Genomic DNA, 19,448 nt, shown 5'->3' on the forward strand with positions numbered 1-19,448 from the left:
TATAAGGCCTGTTGGAAATCTCAGCATCCACATGGCCCAGACTACTCATGTTCCCTTTTTATTCTTATTTTTAACTTTAGGAAAATGAAGACGTTGGATATTTTCCTTTTTTTAAAATTTTACTGAGGTGTTCTCAGTTTTTGGAGTTCCAGGCTTTAATCATGAAGCTAGTGACCCCTGGTTGTCATCAGTGTTTGAGGCTGAGGCCCTGAAGGAGGAGGACGCCCAGGCAGGGGAACAAAGCCTGTTCAGTTTTTCAGGAGGAATGTTTATTTTGCCATGGGCAGAGGTGTTGGAAGTTAGCTTAGTGAAACAGGCCAGATGATTTCTAATTTGGTCAAGGAACAAAGAGTGTGTGAAATATCTGGAAATCTTCCACAGTGCACAGGATGTGTGACACTTGATGAAAGCAGGGACAGAGGTCTGGACTCAGTGTATAGTAGCTGTAACTTGGATGACACAATGTGTTTGCTATCCCACTGTCTGGGTTTTGAGATGGAAGTTTATGGGTTGGAATCTTGGCTGCACCAGTTACTAACGGCTAAGCAACATGAGCTTGGGGCCCTAATATGCTTACATATAAAATAAAGCAAGTAGAATTGTAGAGAACAAGGCAGAATGAGGAAAATGTTCTCATTTAATAAAAGAAAGGAAAGAAAGGAAGGAAAAATTAAGCCTTTTAATAATCCCAGACACCTTCAGATTTATTCTGGTTTTCCTTAGAATTCTCACCAGTTCAAATGAGTTTTTCCAAGACAGCAACCCCTGTTCCTTCACAGATCTCCTCACTTTACTCCATCTCTTGTTGTGGAAGGAAAGGAAGACCAGAGTAAAGCTAGTGCTATGATCCCCTGGTTTGCCAGTGCTGTGGGGTCTGACCTGACAATCCAACCACAGCTTAAGTGATCTCAGGCACGGAAGGATCTAAGGATCAGTTCTGCCAGGACCCACGCAGGTTGGCAGTCGGTCCTCCTAGCCCAGAGTGGCACTGGGCCCGCGGGATTGGGACGACAGGATTCAGCCTTGCACTCGCTGTGTTGCCCACCTGGGAAGGCGACGATGGGGCCTCGGGAACCAGAGGCTAAGGTCCCCGCGCAGCGGGAGAGTGACGCCAGCGCCCCCGAGTGCCCGGGCCAGGCTCACGGCCCGCCAGGCTGGCGCGCCATCCTCCCCGCCCCCCGCACCGCTCCTCCCGGTCCCCACCCTCCACGTCCCCACCCTCCTCCTCCGCCCCCGCCCCCGCCCCTCCCCCGCTCCCCGCCCCACCGCGTCCCAGCCGCCCCGGCCCTGAGCGAAGGCTGCCTTGCTACCGCACCTGCAGGGCGCTCGCTGCCTGCACCCGGGTTGCACTGCTCTTCCCCAGTCCTTTCCTGCTGTCGCCGCACGGTTGATGACTCTCTAGAGCCCTGAGCGACAACCATGACCACCTCCCTGCAAGATGGGCAGAGCGCCGCGGGCCGGGCGACCGCCCAGGACTCGCCGTTGTCCGTGCAGGTGTGCCGCGTTGCCCAGGGCGGGGGCGCCGCCCAGGACCAGGCTCGGGTCCCGGGACTGCTCGTGGTGTCGTCCGCCTCCGATGCGACCCGCCGCGGTGCGGCAGACAGGTAGGCAGCTTCCTTGGGGTGTCCGGGTCGGTAACCCGTGCTGGGGTGAGGGAGATGGCCCAGGGGTGAGTGTGTGCCCAGAGCCCGACCAAGTTTTCAAAGTGTCTGAAGACAATTCCCTTGGAGCCTGCTCCCTCGGGGTCGGCAGGGCATCGCGATCTCCAGGTGCCCTGTTATAAATAGCTTCACGGGGTGGTGGAGAGCGGTCTGTCTCACCTTTGCCCTTTGGTGTGAACCAAGAGGCCACACTCCAGACTGACCACACTCAGCTGCTGGGTGGCCCTTTTCATACTAAACTATAGGCTTCAAAAGCCGAGGCGTGAACGCGTTCACCTCCCACGCAGAGTCTTCCAAGGACCCTGGAGAGACAGAGCAGAGACTGACATTTGAGAAGTCTTTATGTTCCACAGGAAAGAGCAGAGGCTTTCAAAGGTTTCTCCTCACCACAGCAGTGAGCACTAAATGCCTTCAGAGTTGTCATACTTTAGGAAAGAAAAAGGCGACAACAGCATAAAAATCTGTGGCCCTTTGCAGGCACACATGAAAATACCGCTCTTGCTTCTTTGTTAGGATCGCAAAGTGCTCCGACTTCAGTCAAGTTCAAGTAACTCCCCAGGGGCCTAGCGTGCATTCCAGGCTGACAGCCTTCTATTGACTTACCTTCCCAGAAGGACTGCCTTGATGTTCCGTCTCTTATAAGCACTTGAAAAATTAACAAACTGTGTGTGTGGGCAACACTGTGAATGAAATCTGAAGTGAGATGAACCACACCTATATTTAATAAATCATAACTTCCAGCAGCGATGAGTAAAAATTCCTGGGGATGAGCTCACTGGATGTGACTTACAGATTTTGTCAATCGAAAAGGCGCCAGGCAATGGCGCGCTCGTCCACTAATGTTTGCATAAATCATGATGTAGCTGTGTTGGTGTTCAGGAAGCCCTAAGTGCAGGAAATGAAGTGTCCATGTCGACTGAGCTTGCTTTTTTTTTTTTTTTTTTTTTTTTTTTTGAGAGGGGATTCCATAGAATTGTTTGTGCTATTCGGCATATTTTCTTTTGATCCACAGATAGACAATTATAGCTCTTTCCTATACACTTATATAGTGTGACCATTGTCACAGAGTGAGGCATCAGCCTTAACGGCACTCTCTCCCCTGACGGCAATTATATTATATATTCTGTTTTATGTAAATGATGTCCTATGTTCTCTTGGTGTAGGAGAAAAAAGAAAGATCTGGATGTTCTGGAAATGCCATCAATTCCCAACCCCTTTCCTGAGCTTTGCTGCTCTCCACTTACATCTGTGCTGTCAGCAGGCCTGTTTCCCAGATCGAATTCAAGGAAGAAGCAGGTATGTGCCTCTAGGGTTGTGAAATTCTAATGTCTTTGGAGGTTATGCCCACAGACTTCAAGGCTTTTGAGAGAGAGAGAGAGAGAGAGAGGAGAGAGAGAGAGAGAGAGAGAGAGAGAGAGAGAGAGAGAGAGAGAGAGAGAGAGAGAGAGAGAGAGAGAGAGAGAGAGACATCAAAGGAGAATTTGCTTGGCCCACGTGACATTAGCCTTGACTGAAGAACTCTCTTGAGATGAAGTTCCTTTTGGGGGCCTCAGTTTCCTTAGCTGTGCGGTGGGAATATCAGACGCTCCCTCTTAGAATCTTGGGGGAGCATAGAGTTGAAAGACTGTCCTTGTCTGCTATTGTCACTCACCAGGCAGATGGGGCAGTTATATGTGATGACAGGTATCAATTTCAAATTTCAGTCTTAATTGGAAGGTGTGGGACAGCAGTATTGGGTGAGAAAAGAATGGGCTATGTAGTTGTTCTTTACAGCGGTTCATCCAATGCTAGCCTCATGTTTCCGAAGGAAAGTGCTGTGAGGAGACAGGGATGGGAGATAGGTCAGTAGGTGAAGGTGTTTGCTACCAAGCCTGATTTCTAGGGCCCATAAGGTAGAGGGAGATAGCTGACTCCCCAAAGTTGTCCTCAAACTTCATGGGTTCTGTCAGTTCTATGTCAGATCTCTGACTTGGAAGCAGTGATGAGTAAATGGATTTCATTTTCATGACCTTCTTTCTTGTTTGAGTCGGACTTACACAAATCGAGTTGCAAAGTCCAAGTGACCAAGAGACTTTTATGTCATGACTATACTTTCTGAGAGAGCGATACATCCTAGAATTCTTTATCTCTTCTCACAGATTTATTCCAGTGTTTAATGAACAAAATGAAGAACAGCTTCAGTAGTCAAAATCCACCTGTTCTTTTAGGGAGAGGAACAGTAAAATTCAACACCCAGATAACTCTGGTAAGGTGAGGGGAGAAGGCAGGTGGCCATGTTCCAATCTATTCTCCATAGCCCCCCTCCCCCCGCAACCTCTGATGGGCTCCTGATGTAGCTTTCCTTAGAAGAAGGGATGAAAGACTCTGGGAAGCACCGTAGTTTTTGGACTATAAGATGCAATTGACCATAAGATGCACCCAGTTTTTAGAGCATTAAAACAAGAAAAATAGTAAAAACAGCAATTGGACCATAAGGTGCACCCTAATTTCCTTCCCCACTTTTTTAGTGTGAGGAGGTGCGTCTCATGGTCCAAAAAATATGGTAGATGTGTTTTTATTACAATGCGACACTAGATATAGTAGGAAGTGTGTGTGCAAGAGTTTCACAAGTGTGCAAGCACTGTGTGATGTGTGGGTTAGAGGCCAGAAGTCTATGGCAAGTGTCTTCCTCAAACACTCTCTGGCCTGCTTTTACATTTATTTATATATTTAATCGTGTGTGTGTGTGTGTGTGTGTGTGTGTGTGTGTGTGTGTGTGTGTGCGTGAATACACGTGCGTACCTAGTCAGGCAGAGATGTCCCACAAGGAGTGATTGGCAAAGCAGGACTGTGGTGTATGGCTGGGGTAGAGTCTGCAGAGGAAGACAGTAGAAAGAGTGGTATGGAAAGGCTTTCTCTTTAATTTTATGAATAAATACAGGATGCTTCTGTCTAAAAAAAAATACTTATAGAGCAAGCTGGGTTCAAAATAGAATGGGAAAATAGATATTGGTGTGTTCATGCTCACAGGGTGGGGCGGTTAGTGATTTTCAACTTGACAAAATCTAGACAGGCCTCTGCCTGCAAGGATTAGCTCTATTTGGTCTAATTGAAGTGCAAAGATTACTTACTGTCGGTGCGACCATTCTCTGGGCAGTGATTCTGGACTCTATGAGGTGGAGAAAGTGAGTAAGTCAAGCAGGCGTGCATTCATCCATTGTTCTCCTTCTTACGCATGCAATGTGGCTGACTACCTCAAGCCCTGCCACTGTGACTTCCCTGGCAGTAATGGGTTGTAACTTTGAACTGTGAGTTAAAACAAACTTTTTCCTTCGCAAGTTGCTTTTGTTATAGTATTTTATCTATAATTTTTTTGTTAATAACTAAGATTAGAAGAGAAAGAGAGTAGTTAGGGCTCAGCTCCAAGTAGGAAGTGCCTTCAGACCAGAGAAGGGCAGTGGGTTTTCATGTTAGGAGGATAGAGAATAGGGAAAAGATGACAAGTCCCTCACCTTAACAGCTTTTGCTTTTTCCCTTGCAGCTTGTACTTAGCGTGAAAGAGAACACTGCACACATATAGACAGCTGAGCCTATTTATGAGCTAGTATTGGCTGCCTTACCGGGGCCAGTCCCTGAGAGGTGTCCTACCTACACAGACAAGCTTGTCAATCCCTTCCTAGGCCCAGGATTGACAACTTCATGTTGATGAAGAACATTTGTTTTCTCTCTCTCTCTCTCTCTCTCTCTCTCTCTCTCTCTCTCTCTCTCTCTTTCTCATTTTCCTTTTTATCTCACTTAGACATTACGTTGATAATTGATCCTTTTATTTTAACTATTTTGTGCATTCTCAGTTCTTTGGGATAAGGAGGCTTTGAGAACTCATGGTTGTCTGTGTCAGCAATTTCCCTGGGCTCAATATCTTTATTACATACATGCATGAACCCCCATCCCCATCCCCCTCAGTATAAGACAGTACTTCTGGTTCCAGTGTCTGCAGACTTCAATTGCACCTCTCAGTATTACTTATGGTTGAAACATTGGAAGACGATTCCTTTCTTCGTAGTGTCTAGCATTTGTTAAGGCATTCCAGACATGTTAGAAAATTCTTTTCTTTCCCTAGGAAAATGAAGAATTGTTACTTATGATTTATAAACCAATGTCCAGAATGTTTGAAAGCATCCAGACTAGAAATGTTAAGTTTCATTTGGCCTTTCAAAGCCACAGTCGAAATCACTTTCCAGGCCACAAGTATGCTTTTAAACAGCATCTTGAGATGCTTACACGATGTGGGATTGGTACATTGCACTGGAGCCGCAATACAGTGGGCTTTGTCTCTTTTGCAAGGAAGATGTGCCAAAGCCTATAGTGTTGTGTGATTTCGGTATTATTTTAACATGAGAGCTAGGATGAAAACTGCTTCTTTATTCTCCATCCCTCTTTTTTCTTTTTAAATGTTCATAATGTGAAAGCATGAATGAATTTTGTATTTGACAATAGCTAGGTGAAGTATCCATTCCTTTAAAATGTGTGATCTAGAAAAATTACTTACATTAAAATTGATTTTCATTATGTAAAGAAGTCTCATTTCTCATGTATGATAGACATTTGCTAGGAAATTATTCTTCACTTATAGATGTTAAATACCCATTACTGAGGAATAAGAAAAATAAGAAGTTTTGGTCCTCACTGAAGAATCATTTTTTTGCCTTGCTTTTCGGGCCTTAGGTAATTTTTGAGCGTAGACACAGCTTGTGTGGGGGTTGTGGTGAGTTGCCTCCCAGGACTGTCTAGGATATCTAGTGTGGGATAAGGTACCTGGACATTTTAGAGATTCAGCACAGTGAAAAACTGTGTCACTGTCTGCTGGATTCAGGAGAGATGCTTGACATCATCTACTGCCCTACTTTCGCAGATCTGTAAATTGTGTCTAAGTGATGCTAGCTGCTTAAAAGTGATGTAATTAGGACTTGGCACTTGTATTTCTTGAGGATTTGACAGTAGTATTTTCTTTTTAGGACGGTACAATTTCCAAAGACAACAAAGACCACATAGCTAGTGCAGGCAATAAACTCTTACAAACATTCCTGGCTATAACCCCAACTGTAAAACAAGACAGCAGGCCTGAGTAGTGTTGTTTGCTCATATTCATCTAAAGATGTGGCATATCTCTTTCCTTTTCTTTCTTTTCTTAATCACAACTCTCTGATTTTCTCTTTGTTTTTTATCTGCTAAAATCAATAGGAAAAATTGTAAAATAATTAGCTACATAAATCATATTTGTTAGTGTTGTGAGGAACTAACTTTCATATGCAGCTCATGGTCCCAAGTGAATATTAGGACGTGATAGTAGGTCATAGTACTTAGAAGGCTGAGTCAGAAGGATTGTGAGTTCAAGACCAGGCATGCATAGGGCATCAAAAAGATTATAATATCTTCATGTGCTTTGTGGCTCACATTCCATTTTCAGTCTGTTCTGTACCATTTTTCTTTTTCCCTCCTTTACCCTTCTTTCCCTCCTTCCCTCCCTCCCCTTTCTCGCTCCCTCCCTTTTCTTTCCCTTCCTCCCTTTGTTCTGTTTTTTCTTCTTTCCTTCCTTCCTTCCTTTTTTTTTTTTTTGAGTCAGGATCTCACTATGTTGCCCTGGCTGACCTGGAACTCTCTATGTCGAGGAGCCTGACATTGAACACAGAGCCACTGCATCCCTGGCTCTGAGAGCAGTGATGAGCACCACAGTCCTTGGCCCTGCAGCCTCTTAACATTTATATCAGGGAAAACAAGAATGTCTCTCTAATAATTAAGTCATTAGTCTTCCATATTCTCTGTCTTGGGTTTCCTGACAAAATTTCCTCTAATGTGTCAATGATGTTCAAAAATAACTAGATCTCTGTCTCCAAGTTCAAACTTATCTTATTTCACTGTGATGCTAATAATTATCCCACTGTGTACGTGTCAAGCCTAGGTGTATGGTCCAAGGGTTATATGTATATTCTCCTTATTTTATTTCTCTAACATGCATAGAAACAGAGATAGAAAAAAAAATCTACCCTGATGCTCTTAGTGTCCAAGCTCAGTGAGTACCAAGATTTTGCTTAATTTACTTCATCTATTCTTTTAAAAATATTATTTTCTTTGAAGGAATATTTTGGAGTAAATTTCAGACATTCTGTCACTGTAGCCCTACTTAGTTTTTATATATGAACCCAGAAAAATACATTTAAAACCTGTAGCCCAAATAGTATTATCTTCTAACAAAAAGAATTCCTTGATATTATGTGAAACCACTCCTAATCAAATTTTCTCAGTGGGAACGCCACATGAAATTCTCATATTATATATTGATTATGTTTCAAAAGTCTGAAAATTAGCCCTTTGGAACTTTGAATTCATCTTCAGATGAAAACAACATCAAAAATCATATTTTGGTCCTCCAACTCTCCAAGCTATTCTATAAAATTCCATTTAATGTGAAATGAAACACACACACACTCCCATGCGCACACACACACACACACACACACACACACACACACACACACACACACACATATTCAGGAAGAATAATCGAAAGAATACTTGTTTTTTTTGTTGGGTTGTCAAACAAATCTACCTCTGTAAGAACCATTTTCTATTTTTGATACTTGACGAATATCACTGTTATTTTGCAGAATGTAAGACTGTACAGATCTGTTAAAGCAGGCTGGCAGAGCCAAGGCTTCTCAACAGGTGCTCACAATAGCACCTTCCTTCAAGAATTTGGACTTCTTACTGCAGTCCTTGAAGAGTAATTTCCCCAGGAAGAACAGAAGAAATGTATTCCTTATGAGCTTTCTTTGCTATGTGCACAAAATCAGCTCGTCTCTTCTCTGCCACTTTTAGGCGTTGTCAATATGACTTTGGAAAACTGTGAAGAAATCCCTTCCGTTGAGAGAAGGTGGGGATATTGCAAATGGACTTTGGCTGGTATCTTAGCCATCTATTGATTCTTTGTGGGAAACAGAGCCTCACATGAACTGTCCTGGGAAATTATGTTTTAGTACACAAAGGAAAAACAATTTCAATGGTCTTATGAAAGACTGGAATTGGAAGATGGAAAAATCTGCAAAACAAAACAAAACAAAACAAAAAACAAAACAAAACAAAAAAACAAAACCCCCAAAACAAAAACCAAAACCAAAACCCAAAACATAGCAAACAAACAAACAAATAAAAACAAAACAAAAAACAACCAAACAAGAAAACCAGGGCAACCACATTTTCTATCTCTTTCCTCCTAACTGCATAAACTAGCCTGTGCTTCTTACAACTTCACTTTGTCCTCTTCCACTCTATATTATTGCTCACCAAAGGCTGTCCCTTGGTTATTTTAGTGGTAACTCAGTATGTGACAACTGACAAGAGTCTGTACCTGTAGAGATATTATCCCAAGGTATCCAGCTTTGAAACAGCGTGGTCAAGGGCACAGAGGGGCATGCGAGGGAGAAGGACAGGTTCAACAGGTGTGGTGTAGAGAGACAGAGAAAAAAAAAAAAAAAAAAAAACCAACCCAGGTGCCAACGTGATCGGCACCAGAGTGTGCTGTTGGGAGCACACCAAAGCTAGCTCTTAATGGGCATGCATGACAGGTGGTGACTGCTAATCAGCTGTCTGACTTTGTGTGTGGCCCTTGGTGTCCAGTTGTTTGCTTTAATTCATGTATTTTACATGAAGCTCATTTTCTAAGTAGTGGTTTCAGTTGATGCCGCTCTTCTGAGGTGATCAGCTGCAGTGACATTGTCTCAAGCTTCAGGAAGTACCTTGGCCTCTGATGATGGGAGCTATCAACACAGCGTCATCTCCACCTTCTGTAAGTTACCTTCATTTACTTCAGAAGACAGATGCCTCTTTACACTCTACAGTCTCTCTGGCACACCAGCTATTTCAGCTAGTTTGAAGATTACTTCCAACACTGGTTTAATGTTGCGACCACATTTGCAGTCCATGTTTTTCCCTTTCTGAAAGCTTGGCTTCTGTTTTGTTTTTTTTTTGCTTTTTTCCTTGGAGTATAGATTATCTTCTATCACAGGAGGGGAAATTGGAGTTATTCATTGTTCGGAACAAATGTGTATCTTAATAGAATAATTTCTCAGGTATTTCTTTAGAGAGAATGCTAATTTATATGAAACAGTAATAGATATATTGTGTTAATAAATACTTGTAAGTAGAGATTAAGAAAGTGAGCAAATTTCTTTATGAAACTTAAGAGACAGATCAAAGAAGAACCTAGGAAGTGATCATAGGCTTTGGCCCCAGCAAAGGAACAGAAAGAAGGATTCTGAGTTAAGTGAAATGAGAGTGAACTCAGAAAGAGACTGACTTGCCTCTTCTGCTTTCTTGCAGTGGCATATTCAATATTTTTCAAAGCCACAAGTAAAATAAACACAGACTTAAGACTGGAGATCCCTAGAGTGCTTACAAATGTCTCTATTCTTAAAGGTCATTAGTAAACTAGAGGGTTATCCACATATTTTATTCCACTGATGAAATGCTGTTTGTGGTAGTTTTGGGATCCCTGGAACGTGAAAGCATAGAGAAGTTACAACCTTCTATGTACCACGTTTAGTTTTGTATCTGTGGGATGGTGTGAGTCAGTGTGTTGTGATTGAAAGTCGTTAGAGTGGGGACCAGCATGTCTATGTTATAATACCATCCTACTACTTCTGGCAAATGCAATGTGAGACTATATCTTACACTTCCCCAGGAATTGGAGCTCTTCAGTTTTGTTCTGGTCCCAGGGCAGGGAAGTCCTATGGCTCTTAAGTCATTCATGACTCCAATGTAGTAGACGGAAGAGTTACAAGATGATGCTCTCGCTCTCTCGCTCTTTCTCTCTCTCTCTCTCTCTCTCTCTCTCACACACACACACACACACACACACACACTAGATGTTCCCTTGGTCTCCTTTCTGAGCTTCTCCCATGGTCACTGCACCTCTTTTGATAAAGTGTGCATCTGTGGTGAGATGGTGCAAAGGGCAGCAGGTCGTGGTCCATGGAGAGAGTGGGAGCAGGAAGGTCTGGTTAAAGTAATCATTGCATAGTAAGTCAAGGATCAACTATCAAAAAGAGAACCAGGAGGTCCTTACATTGGAGAAACAAAGGGATGTGGTACAAGTACTTAGACTAAGAGAGAAAGAAATGAATCACATGTGAATATTTGAGGTTGTCATAGGCCCAGTCTGCACTTCCCTCTGCTTGGCTGTCTGGCTGTGGGTTGGCTATGGCCCAAGTTCTTCTTCAAACTCCTCCTGTTTCACCCTCAAACCCTTCATTTGGGTGTTAAATATGCAAATATAAGGAGACCACTTTCTCTTCTTAATTATCACTGACTATACCATTGAACCAAACAGGCTAGAATCAACATAATTCTCTTTGTCTCTACCACTACTGTCCTATTTTAAGCAGAGACCATAACTGGCCCTGGCTCTACATTAGTCTATCTTGATCCATTCCTCTATGATTTTTGTTACTAGGAACTTTCAAAATTACAGACCAGGCTACTTCAGAGAAATGGATCAAGATAGGCTACCAAGATAGGTTACCAACGCAATACAAATTAGGCCTAGGAGCTTAAATACACACATAAAACATTTACAGAAAAACAGAACAGACCATATTGTCTTTCTTTGGTTGAAAAGTCTTGATCACTTATAATAAAGATAACAGCCCTTCCTTTGGCCTACGGTACTGTATGTGGCCAGTCCTGTCCAGTGGCTCTTGCATTTCATCTACATTTTCCTTTTTGCTCATTATACTGTACTGAGAGTCCTGTGTGCTATGAGCTGGATAGGTTCCTTGCTTCTGTCTCAGTGACTGATTTCTGTGCTTGGAGACTCCTCCTTAGCTCTTGATGGAGCTGACTCTACTCATTTAGGGTTAGGTATAATATGCCATCACCATGGTCCTTCTGCCACAGTGTACATGACGTGACTTTCATTCCTTTTTCTCCCTACCCTAGTTTAGTTTCTTGGCTGCACTTCCATGATCCAACTTGTCTTTTTATCTTTTTGGTCTGTTTACTCTTTTTCTATCCACATGAATTATCCTGGGTTCATTGTTTCTAGGTTCTTTTGTTGCAAATGAATGGAGGAATGGATTGTTGAAGGGTAATACAGAATGGAAACCCAATTTGATCATATTGTGTCATGTCACAGTCCAACCATGGTCAATTATCTTCACTAAAACTTAAAAGTAACCATAGTTTTATTAGAATATTCTATTTACAAAAACAGACATATATTAGGACTAATTGGACTTATTATAATATTGTACTCTAGTTCTTAGTACTTTGTGGTCATCTTTAATGCAATTAGTGGAGACATTTCTAATTTTATGCATTACTCTTATTTGTTGTACTCCTAAGAAACAAGTGCTCAGTGGACTACTGGACTGTGTTATACCTTACTCTATCTACAAATTCTGCACAGATATACTTAAATGCAACTGTCATTTGCCTATATTTCTCTCAGCCTAAGAGGAAAAACTAGCAAATGCTCTATTTAATTCTTGGTTTTTCTATTTATTTTTGAGACAGGGTCTCACTGTTTAGTTCCAGTTAGCCTAGAATGTGTTCTGTTAGATAGACCTCAGTCTCTCAGAGATATGCTACCTTCTGCCTTCGAGTAATTCATTACTAAGTATTAGTGTCACTGGTGACTTATATAGACCAGAGTTTATCACTTGAGAGAAGAAAGATACAGACCATTGGATATATGCCTAGACTTTTTCAGGGGAAGGCAAACTCAGAAATTTGAGGGAATTAGTATCCAAGTCTTCATCTCCTACACACACATTTCCGTAAATCTTTCCTCTCTAAGAATATACCATGCTCACAATAGCTTCTCTGCTTTGCTCCTTGCCTTGGTGTAGGATTCCTTTAGGGCATTTCAAGCTATTTTCAGTTTTCTTTATGAGATGGGGGAAGTCACCGTATTGTTCAAGACTGCCTAGACACAATTGTTTTTGCCTCAGTTTTCACATTACTGGTATTATAGACAACAGATGTCTTGATCTGCATTTAAAACAGGTTTGTTGAGGGTGCATCATGGTTGGAAAGTATTCAGGCCAGTTTGAAATGTTTATTGAGTCATATAAAGATATGAAGGGTCTAGTGACAGTCTTTATCTTCAATCTTCAGCTTTAGTTGTGTTGTGTCTAGACTGTTAGAAGACAAAAGCCTCAAGGGACAAAGTAAAGAGCTCATCAGAGAGAAGCACTTAAGTACTTAAATGGCCTTTGTCATGGATGTCAACATATTTCCTACTGCACTTAATACATACTTATAGGATCTTGCCAATTGGGAGAAAATGTGCCTAAAAATACCTGCTGTGATATAGGCTAGTGCTTAGTTCAGAGTCTCAAGCACAGGCTTGCTTGCGGGAAGCTTTTTGCAGTGTGCACTTAAAAGCAGTACCCATACTGGTTAGTTTTTTTCAACTTGACACAATGAGAGTCACTTGGGAAGAAGGCACCTCATCTGAAGAATTGCCTCCGTCAGTCTGGCTTTGGACATGTCTGTGGGGGCATTTTCTTGGTTGTTGATTGATGTGGGTAAGTCCAACCTGCATGCCCTGGGTAAGTGGTCCCTGGCTGTGTAGGAAAGAAAGCTGAAGAAGGCATGCTGAACAATTCTTGTCTGTAGTTTCTACTTCAGCCTCTTTCCTTGGCTTTCTTGGATGATTAACAATAACTTATAAGCTAAAATAAATTATTTGTTTGCCAAGTTGCTTTTAGTTAGTGCATTATCTCAGCAATTGAAAGCAAACTAGGACAGTACCAGAGGGAAAGGCTAGGAGAGAAGCCAGGCTGTGGTGCACTTGTGACAAAGCCCTCAACCCATTCCTTAGACACTCTGGAGCTAGGTGGAACCTATGGAATTGTTAAGAATTAGGGCACAGCAGCTGGGCTGCCCAGGAAATGCCTGGCTTCTGATACTGAAGCTCCCTGTCGCAGAGTGCAATGGCAAGGAAGGAAGTCTTAGCCACAATGCCTTACTGGCTGCTACTTGGAAAGTGAGAACTTTGGTCTTGAGTAGAGTGGGTTTGTGTGGTTGCCAGCATCCAATACAGTTAGTGATTGATTCTTCTAAATGCAACATATTTTTTCTGCAACTACTAAGTTTTTAGGATACATTGGTTAAAAGTCAAAGATAAAATCTATGTGTGGTTTCTTTAAAATTTTGCATGCATCTCAACATTGTGATTAACTGTACAGGAACAAGTTATATTATGAATTGTTTATTCCAACTCTGCTCAGTTCCCATCTACCTCATCACAAAATATTTAAATATGTTCTATTTCCTAAAATAGTCACACACTAGTGGGTGGGTTAATTTTTGCAGAATATATTGTTTGCTGTCATCAAAAATATAAGAAACATTTACTGTGACTAGTATGACATTTAGTGTATACATTTCTAATATTATACTTGATTTTTATTTGATTACATTCAAAGTTGCAACCCATAGGGGAAATGTACTCTAACACAGATCACAGAGCAGGCCGGTGCACTTCCTAGGATTTCAACATAACGTGCAGAAGTCTTAACCCCTTCACCATCATTATTATGATTGTTTGGAGTAAAAGATCAGACAGGTTCTCATTTCTTAAGGCTGTGCTCAGATTTCATACGTAGCAATGGCTGTCCTTGAACTCATGACATGATACTCCTGACCATACCTCTTAAATGCTGCAAATACAAGCATGGACCACCATGTCTTGTAGTCCTGTGTTATTAAAGTTTGACCTTTTTTTTTTTTTTTTTTTTTTTTTTAGCTGTTTCTATTATTCAGTCTAAGCAATAATTTATTTTGTCAATTTTTTAGTGTTTTGACTCAGAATGAGGTTGATATCACTATATAAATGATCAATAAAGTTTAATCTTAACTGAGAGTGGATTGACTTCCACGTATATGGTTGGGCAGTCACTCTCGTTTTTTCTCTCCTCTCTCTATAACCCCTCTCTCTCCACAGGGTTCTACTATGTGGCCCAGTCTGGCCTCAGAATTCTGATCTTACCTTCACCTGATTGTGCTGATTATAGATATGCACTACCACACAGGGTTGACGTTTTCCTCAAATTGAATGAACCAAATCTAAAGTCTTAAGCTTTTGAAGAAAATACACTTAAAACAAAAGACAAAAGCATATTATGAAAATGAAAGGTTGGAAAAATTCATTCAAGAGCCTAATAAATGTACCGGTTTGGTCAACATGTGCTGAAAGTATCCACTTCCCTCCAGAATTTTCTATGTATATTAGTTTGAAAAAATTTGTATTTATGTAAAAGACTATAAGTCAATACTGGTAAAGCTATATTAGTAAAATATCTAGACACTAAGAAAATGAGTTAGTCTTACTGGATGACATGTCTTTTTCAATCTAGTCAATATGAATTTAGGAGGCCTTGATTAGTTCCAGTTGATTGATAGACAAAGATGGTTTTTATCTCAGGTGGACTTCAAGATTGACATTGTCTTTATTGTCTTCAGCTTCCTCTTTCCCCTTTTATATTGCTGAGATCTTATTACTGTGACAAAGTAGCTAAGGTAACCAACTTAAGAATTAAAAGAGTTTTGGATACAGGGCGGTTTCTTCTCTCTTGTTTTTTTTAATAATAATATTATTATTATTATTTCATATTACATCCTGATTATAATCTTCTCATTCTTATTTTCTGTTCCCACCCTCCTTCCTTTTTCCATGCTATTCCTCCCGTACCATCTGACCACAGCTTACCAGGTCTCAGGATAGCTTACCATTCCCTTCCTTTGTGTTCCCACAGGGCCTCTCCCCTAAGGGGCAGTGATCAAATCTAGGGCACCAGAGTTCTTGTCAGAGGCAGTACGCCCCCCACCTCGATATGTGGAGAATAAGCTTTCCATTTGCTACATTTGAACAGGGTGGTCTAGGTCCTCTGCTTGCAATGTCCTTGGTTGGTGCATCAGTTTGTGCAGCCGCCACCTGGGGCCTTGATAGTCTCCTTTTGGAGCTCCTGACAACTCCTTCCTCCCCCATCTTTTCATCCCCCAACTCTTCCATACAATTCGGGAGGTTTCTTTTTACATCATGGTCTTGAGTCTGTGGTGGGGTCAGCATATGTTGGTGAAGAGTACATGCGACACAGTGTGAGCCACCTTTTGGTACCAGCAAAGTTGCACTGAAAGGTGAAGGGACCATGTTCCAGGGTCTATTTCAAAGCCCTCCACTCATCCCCTCATCCTAGTTGTCACATCTCAGTTTCTGCCACTTTTCAATGATGTTATGTGTCAGGGATCAAGATTTTAACCCACAGGCCTTTGGGAGACATTCAAGATCTAACTGTTGTGTTTACCCAGCCTAATCTTTCTCCCTAGTACTTATTATCCCTGTACTCTTTGTTCACATATTGTGTTGGCTCATTGCCTCTACTCACTAAAGAGAAGTTCTGTGAAGGTGGAAATGCTATTGCATTAATATTTTAAACTTTATTTTATTTCTATGTATATGCATATGTTTGATGGGGGAAGGTATCCATGGAGTATGGATGGAGTATAGATGAGAATGTTGATTCCTTGGAACTGGAATTATAGGTGATTGTGAACTACTCTTTGTAGATGCTAGGAACTCAGTTCCTTTACAAGATCAGTATGCTTTCAACCACTGTGTTGAGAGTATACCCCTTGTGTTAGGTTTTCTATACTAAGTTTCTAGAAGGTAAAAAAAAAAAAAAAAAAAAAAGTCTGGCTCCTAATAGACTCTCAAGAAAATTTTGCTTAATAAATGGAAAAATTAATGAATAAATAAGTGGGGGAAGAAACAGGGCAGTGTTGATTTGTTGGGGGCAGGTAAGAGTCTATCTGAGATCACACTGATAATTTAATATAAATGAATTTAATCTATAATGAAAGTTAAAAATGTCAAGTCTACTTTTCGGGGTAAGGTAAGATGTTGAAATAGATCCTGGTCAGGATAAACAGTTGACTATTGTTTTAGCACTATAAGCGTATTCTAAATTTGGATCACACTTGCTCAGAGTAAGTCCTGCTCTTTGTCTCATGGTCTCCTTGTCAGCATTTTCATCCTTCCCAGCACATGTGTGCCAATTCATAAGTACATCTACTTTATGGGGCTGCGTCTGGTATGTTCTTCAGCCAAGCCACATTCACAGTGGAAGATTGCTTTCATTCTTGGGGAGGGTGACACGGGCGCGGGACGCTCAGTATTCAGATGAAAGGGCCACTTTGGTATTATTTAACTGCGTTTTGGCAAGACTCTGGTTAGTGTCTGGTTTCTCTTTAGAGCCATTTTGCATTATATTACAGTACTCTGACTGTGCTATGCCAAGGAAACTAAGATCAGCTGGAACACTGTGTTGGTCGTTGGCTTGGACTCTTAGGGCACTGGGAACTTGATGACCTCATTTAGGCTGAACCTGCCTTTGTCCCCAAAGCATAAGGGCTCTTTTTACAAAACCAAGTCTGCAACTCGGGAAAGATATGAGAGAGGTTCAGAGAAAAACGACTTAATAGTGAAAGATATTTCGGTCAGCATTGAGTATGGAATATATAATACATGCTAATATAATTGAGAAAGATGAAGTGGAGGCAGAAAGTTCCCACAACATGACTTTGGCCACCCAGTCTGGTGATCTTGGAGATGTAGTTGAAGACTGGTTTGTAAGTGCCTGTGCATGTATGGCATGAAGGTGAGATGTCGATCCTGTGTCTTTCTCAATTGCTCCTGTCTTGTTTTCGAGATAGGGTCTCTTACTGAACCTAGAGTTCTCTGGTTAAACCAGGATAGGTGGCCACTGATGCCCCTGGGGGGCTCCTGTCTCCAATGCTTGGATGTATGATGCTGCTGGCTGTAGCTTGTTTTGGTTTGGTTTTTTGAGACAGGGTTTCCCTTGTGTAGCCTTGGCTATCTTGCTCCTTGCTTTGAGGACCAGGCTGGCCTCAAACTCACAGAGATCTGCCTGCTGCTACCTCCCAGAGTGCTGGCATCACAGGTATGTGCCATGATGCCCTACATGGCCATAGATTTTTTAATGTAGGTTTCTAGGGGAGTCAAGTTCAGGTCCTGAATCTTTCCCAGCAGGCACTTAATTAACTGGGCTGTCTCCTCAGCTCTGAACGACATGGTTTAAAGAAAACTATAAGAAAGAAATGTCCCCAGTGCCAGCAGCTGTTTGTGGATCGATCGTATGTTCTGTCGGTCTGAGGAGATATACAGGGTGAGGCATACATCGAGTGAATATCCTCCGTACAGTGGGACCTCTGGTGTGCTCTGAGTGCACAGGCTGTGTGAGAAACTTGTAGAGGACCATCATCATATGAGAAAAAGCTGCATGATAAACATAAGGAGCCTTTTAGATGGGTATGAAGAATGTTGAGGACAAAGACTCACACTATATAGCACTCCTTGGCTGGATCTCACAGAGCTCTGCCTGCGCCTTCCTCTAAATGCGGGAACTAAAGACATGTACTTGCCGCACCCAGTCTGGATTATGAAATTAATTTTAATTGAAAAATATGAAGAAGATATCTTTCTTTGGGGATGCATTTGAGAAAAAAAATGACAGCATGGACTTTCAAGCACAAATTAAGTTCCTTAGTAATAGTACTTTCTTTGAGATGCTTAGGGCTGAGCAACTAGTCTCTCTTCCATGTTGGGTGGTTCTTGTAGAGACATTTGAAAAGTTCCAAGGCTTCCAGTTTTGAGAAAAGGGCCTATTTGCAACCTCTACTTCTTTCTGCTCATTTCTTCTCTGGCCAAATTTCTTCCTCCAGATTTTTCATTTAGTTAAAATCTGTGTCATTAGTGTTGAGGCTACTGGGTTTTGTTGCATTTGAAAAGTAGTTTTTGTTTCATGTTTCCTCATAGTGACAGGAAAATGGCTCTGAGTGATGTGTCTGAAGACCATGTAATCCGGCCGGCAGCTTCTCTGCCCCAATTTCAGTGGCTCTGAGTTTGGTTCACTTTTCCTTCTTGAGATACCTTCTTGGTTTTTGAGTCTTAAAGAGCATGCTGTAGGATTTTAATGTCCGTGTTATCTAGAATTTTATCTTGAAATTTGATTTCATTTTAACTGCCAATGTGATCGCATTGGTTTCCATGGCTGCAATTGCAGTACAGTGAGTTGGAGCTAGAACTTTATCGTGGCCCAGTTGCTCCTTGTATTCACTAGTGCAGCCCAGAAATGGCTGCAGCTCAGCGTATTTCTAATGGAATCAATTATTTTCTGTTGGGACTTGCTCCTTCTCCTCTATTCCCCTTCCATGAAAATTGAAGACCTTCCAGTCACATTGGCCAATCATAGCTCTCAGCTCATCTTCAACCTCCCTCTTGAGAAGACAAGTGTTGGGATATCCAATGTTTATAACCCGTCTTCCATAGCAGTAGCTCAGGCCAAATCATTGCTCTCACACACATCTGGAGGCTCTTCTCACTAGTTACTCTGTTGTCATCTTCTGCTCTTATAAATACAATATATTTTAATTATGTTGCTGCTGTTGTTATGGAGGTCAAGTTCATGCAATGTAAGAGTTGTTTTTCAGTGTTTGATTTACTGGCATTTAATGCATTCCAAGTTCCGCCATTGCATTCATGCAGTTTTAAGACATTTCCATCACGGAAAAGAAAGCCTCTCCCTGTAAAATTGTCACTCCATCTCTTCCTCCCTTTTAGTGATGGATAGGCATTAGTTTGTGCTTCATCTCTGGAATTTTACAAATCCTAGATGCTTCATAAACCTGGACTCTTATACCACGTGACTCTTTGAGTCTTGTTTCTTA

At 41.7% G+C, this 19,448-nt stretch overlaps 1 protein-coding gene across 1 annotated transcript in view; it reads left to right on the forward strand.

The window, feature by feature from the left end:
* Window positions 1-1,262: 1,262 nt before the first annotated feature.
* The window catches only part of Grb14 (growth factor receptor bound protein 14), a 104,032-nt gene continuing 85,846 nt past the window's right edge, over window positions 1,263-19,448 (forward strand). The window contains exons 1-2 of the mRNA XM_051166977.1: window positions 1,263-1,604; window positions 2,825-2,957. Coding sequence (XP_051022934.1) covers window positions 1,420-1,604; window positions 2,825-2,957 — 318 coding nt within the window. The 5' untranslated portion in view covers window positions 1,263-1,419. The remainder of the gene's footprint in view (window positions 1,605-2,824; window positions 2,958-19,448) is intronic.

The sequence above is a fragment of the Acomys russatus genome, chromosome 24 (genome assembly GCF_903995435.1).
Source record: "Acomys russatus chromosome 24, mAcoRus1.1, whole genome shotgun sequence".
Lineage (NCBI taxonomy): Eukaryota > Metazoa > Chordata > Mammalia > Rodentia > Muridae > Acomys > Acomys russatus.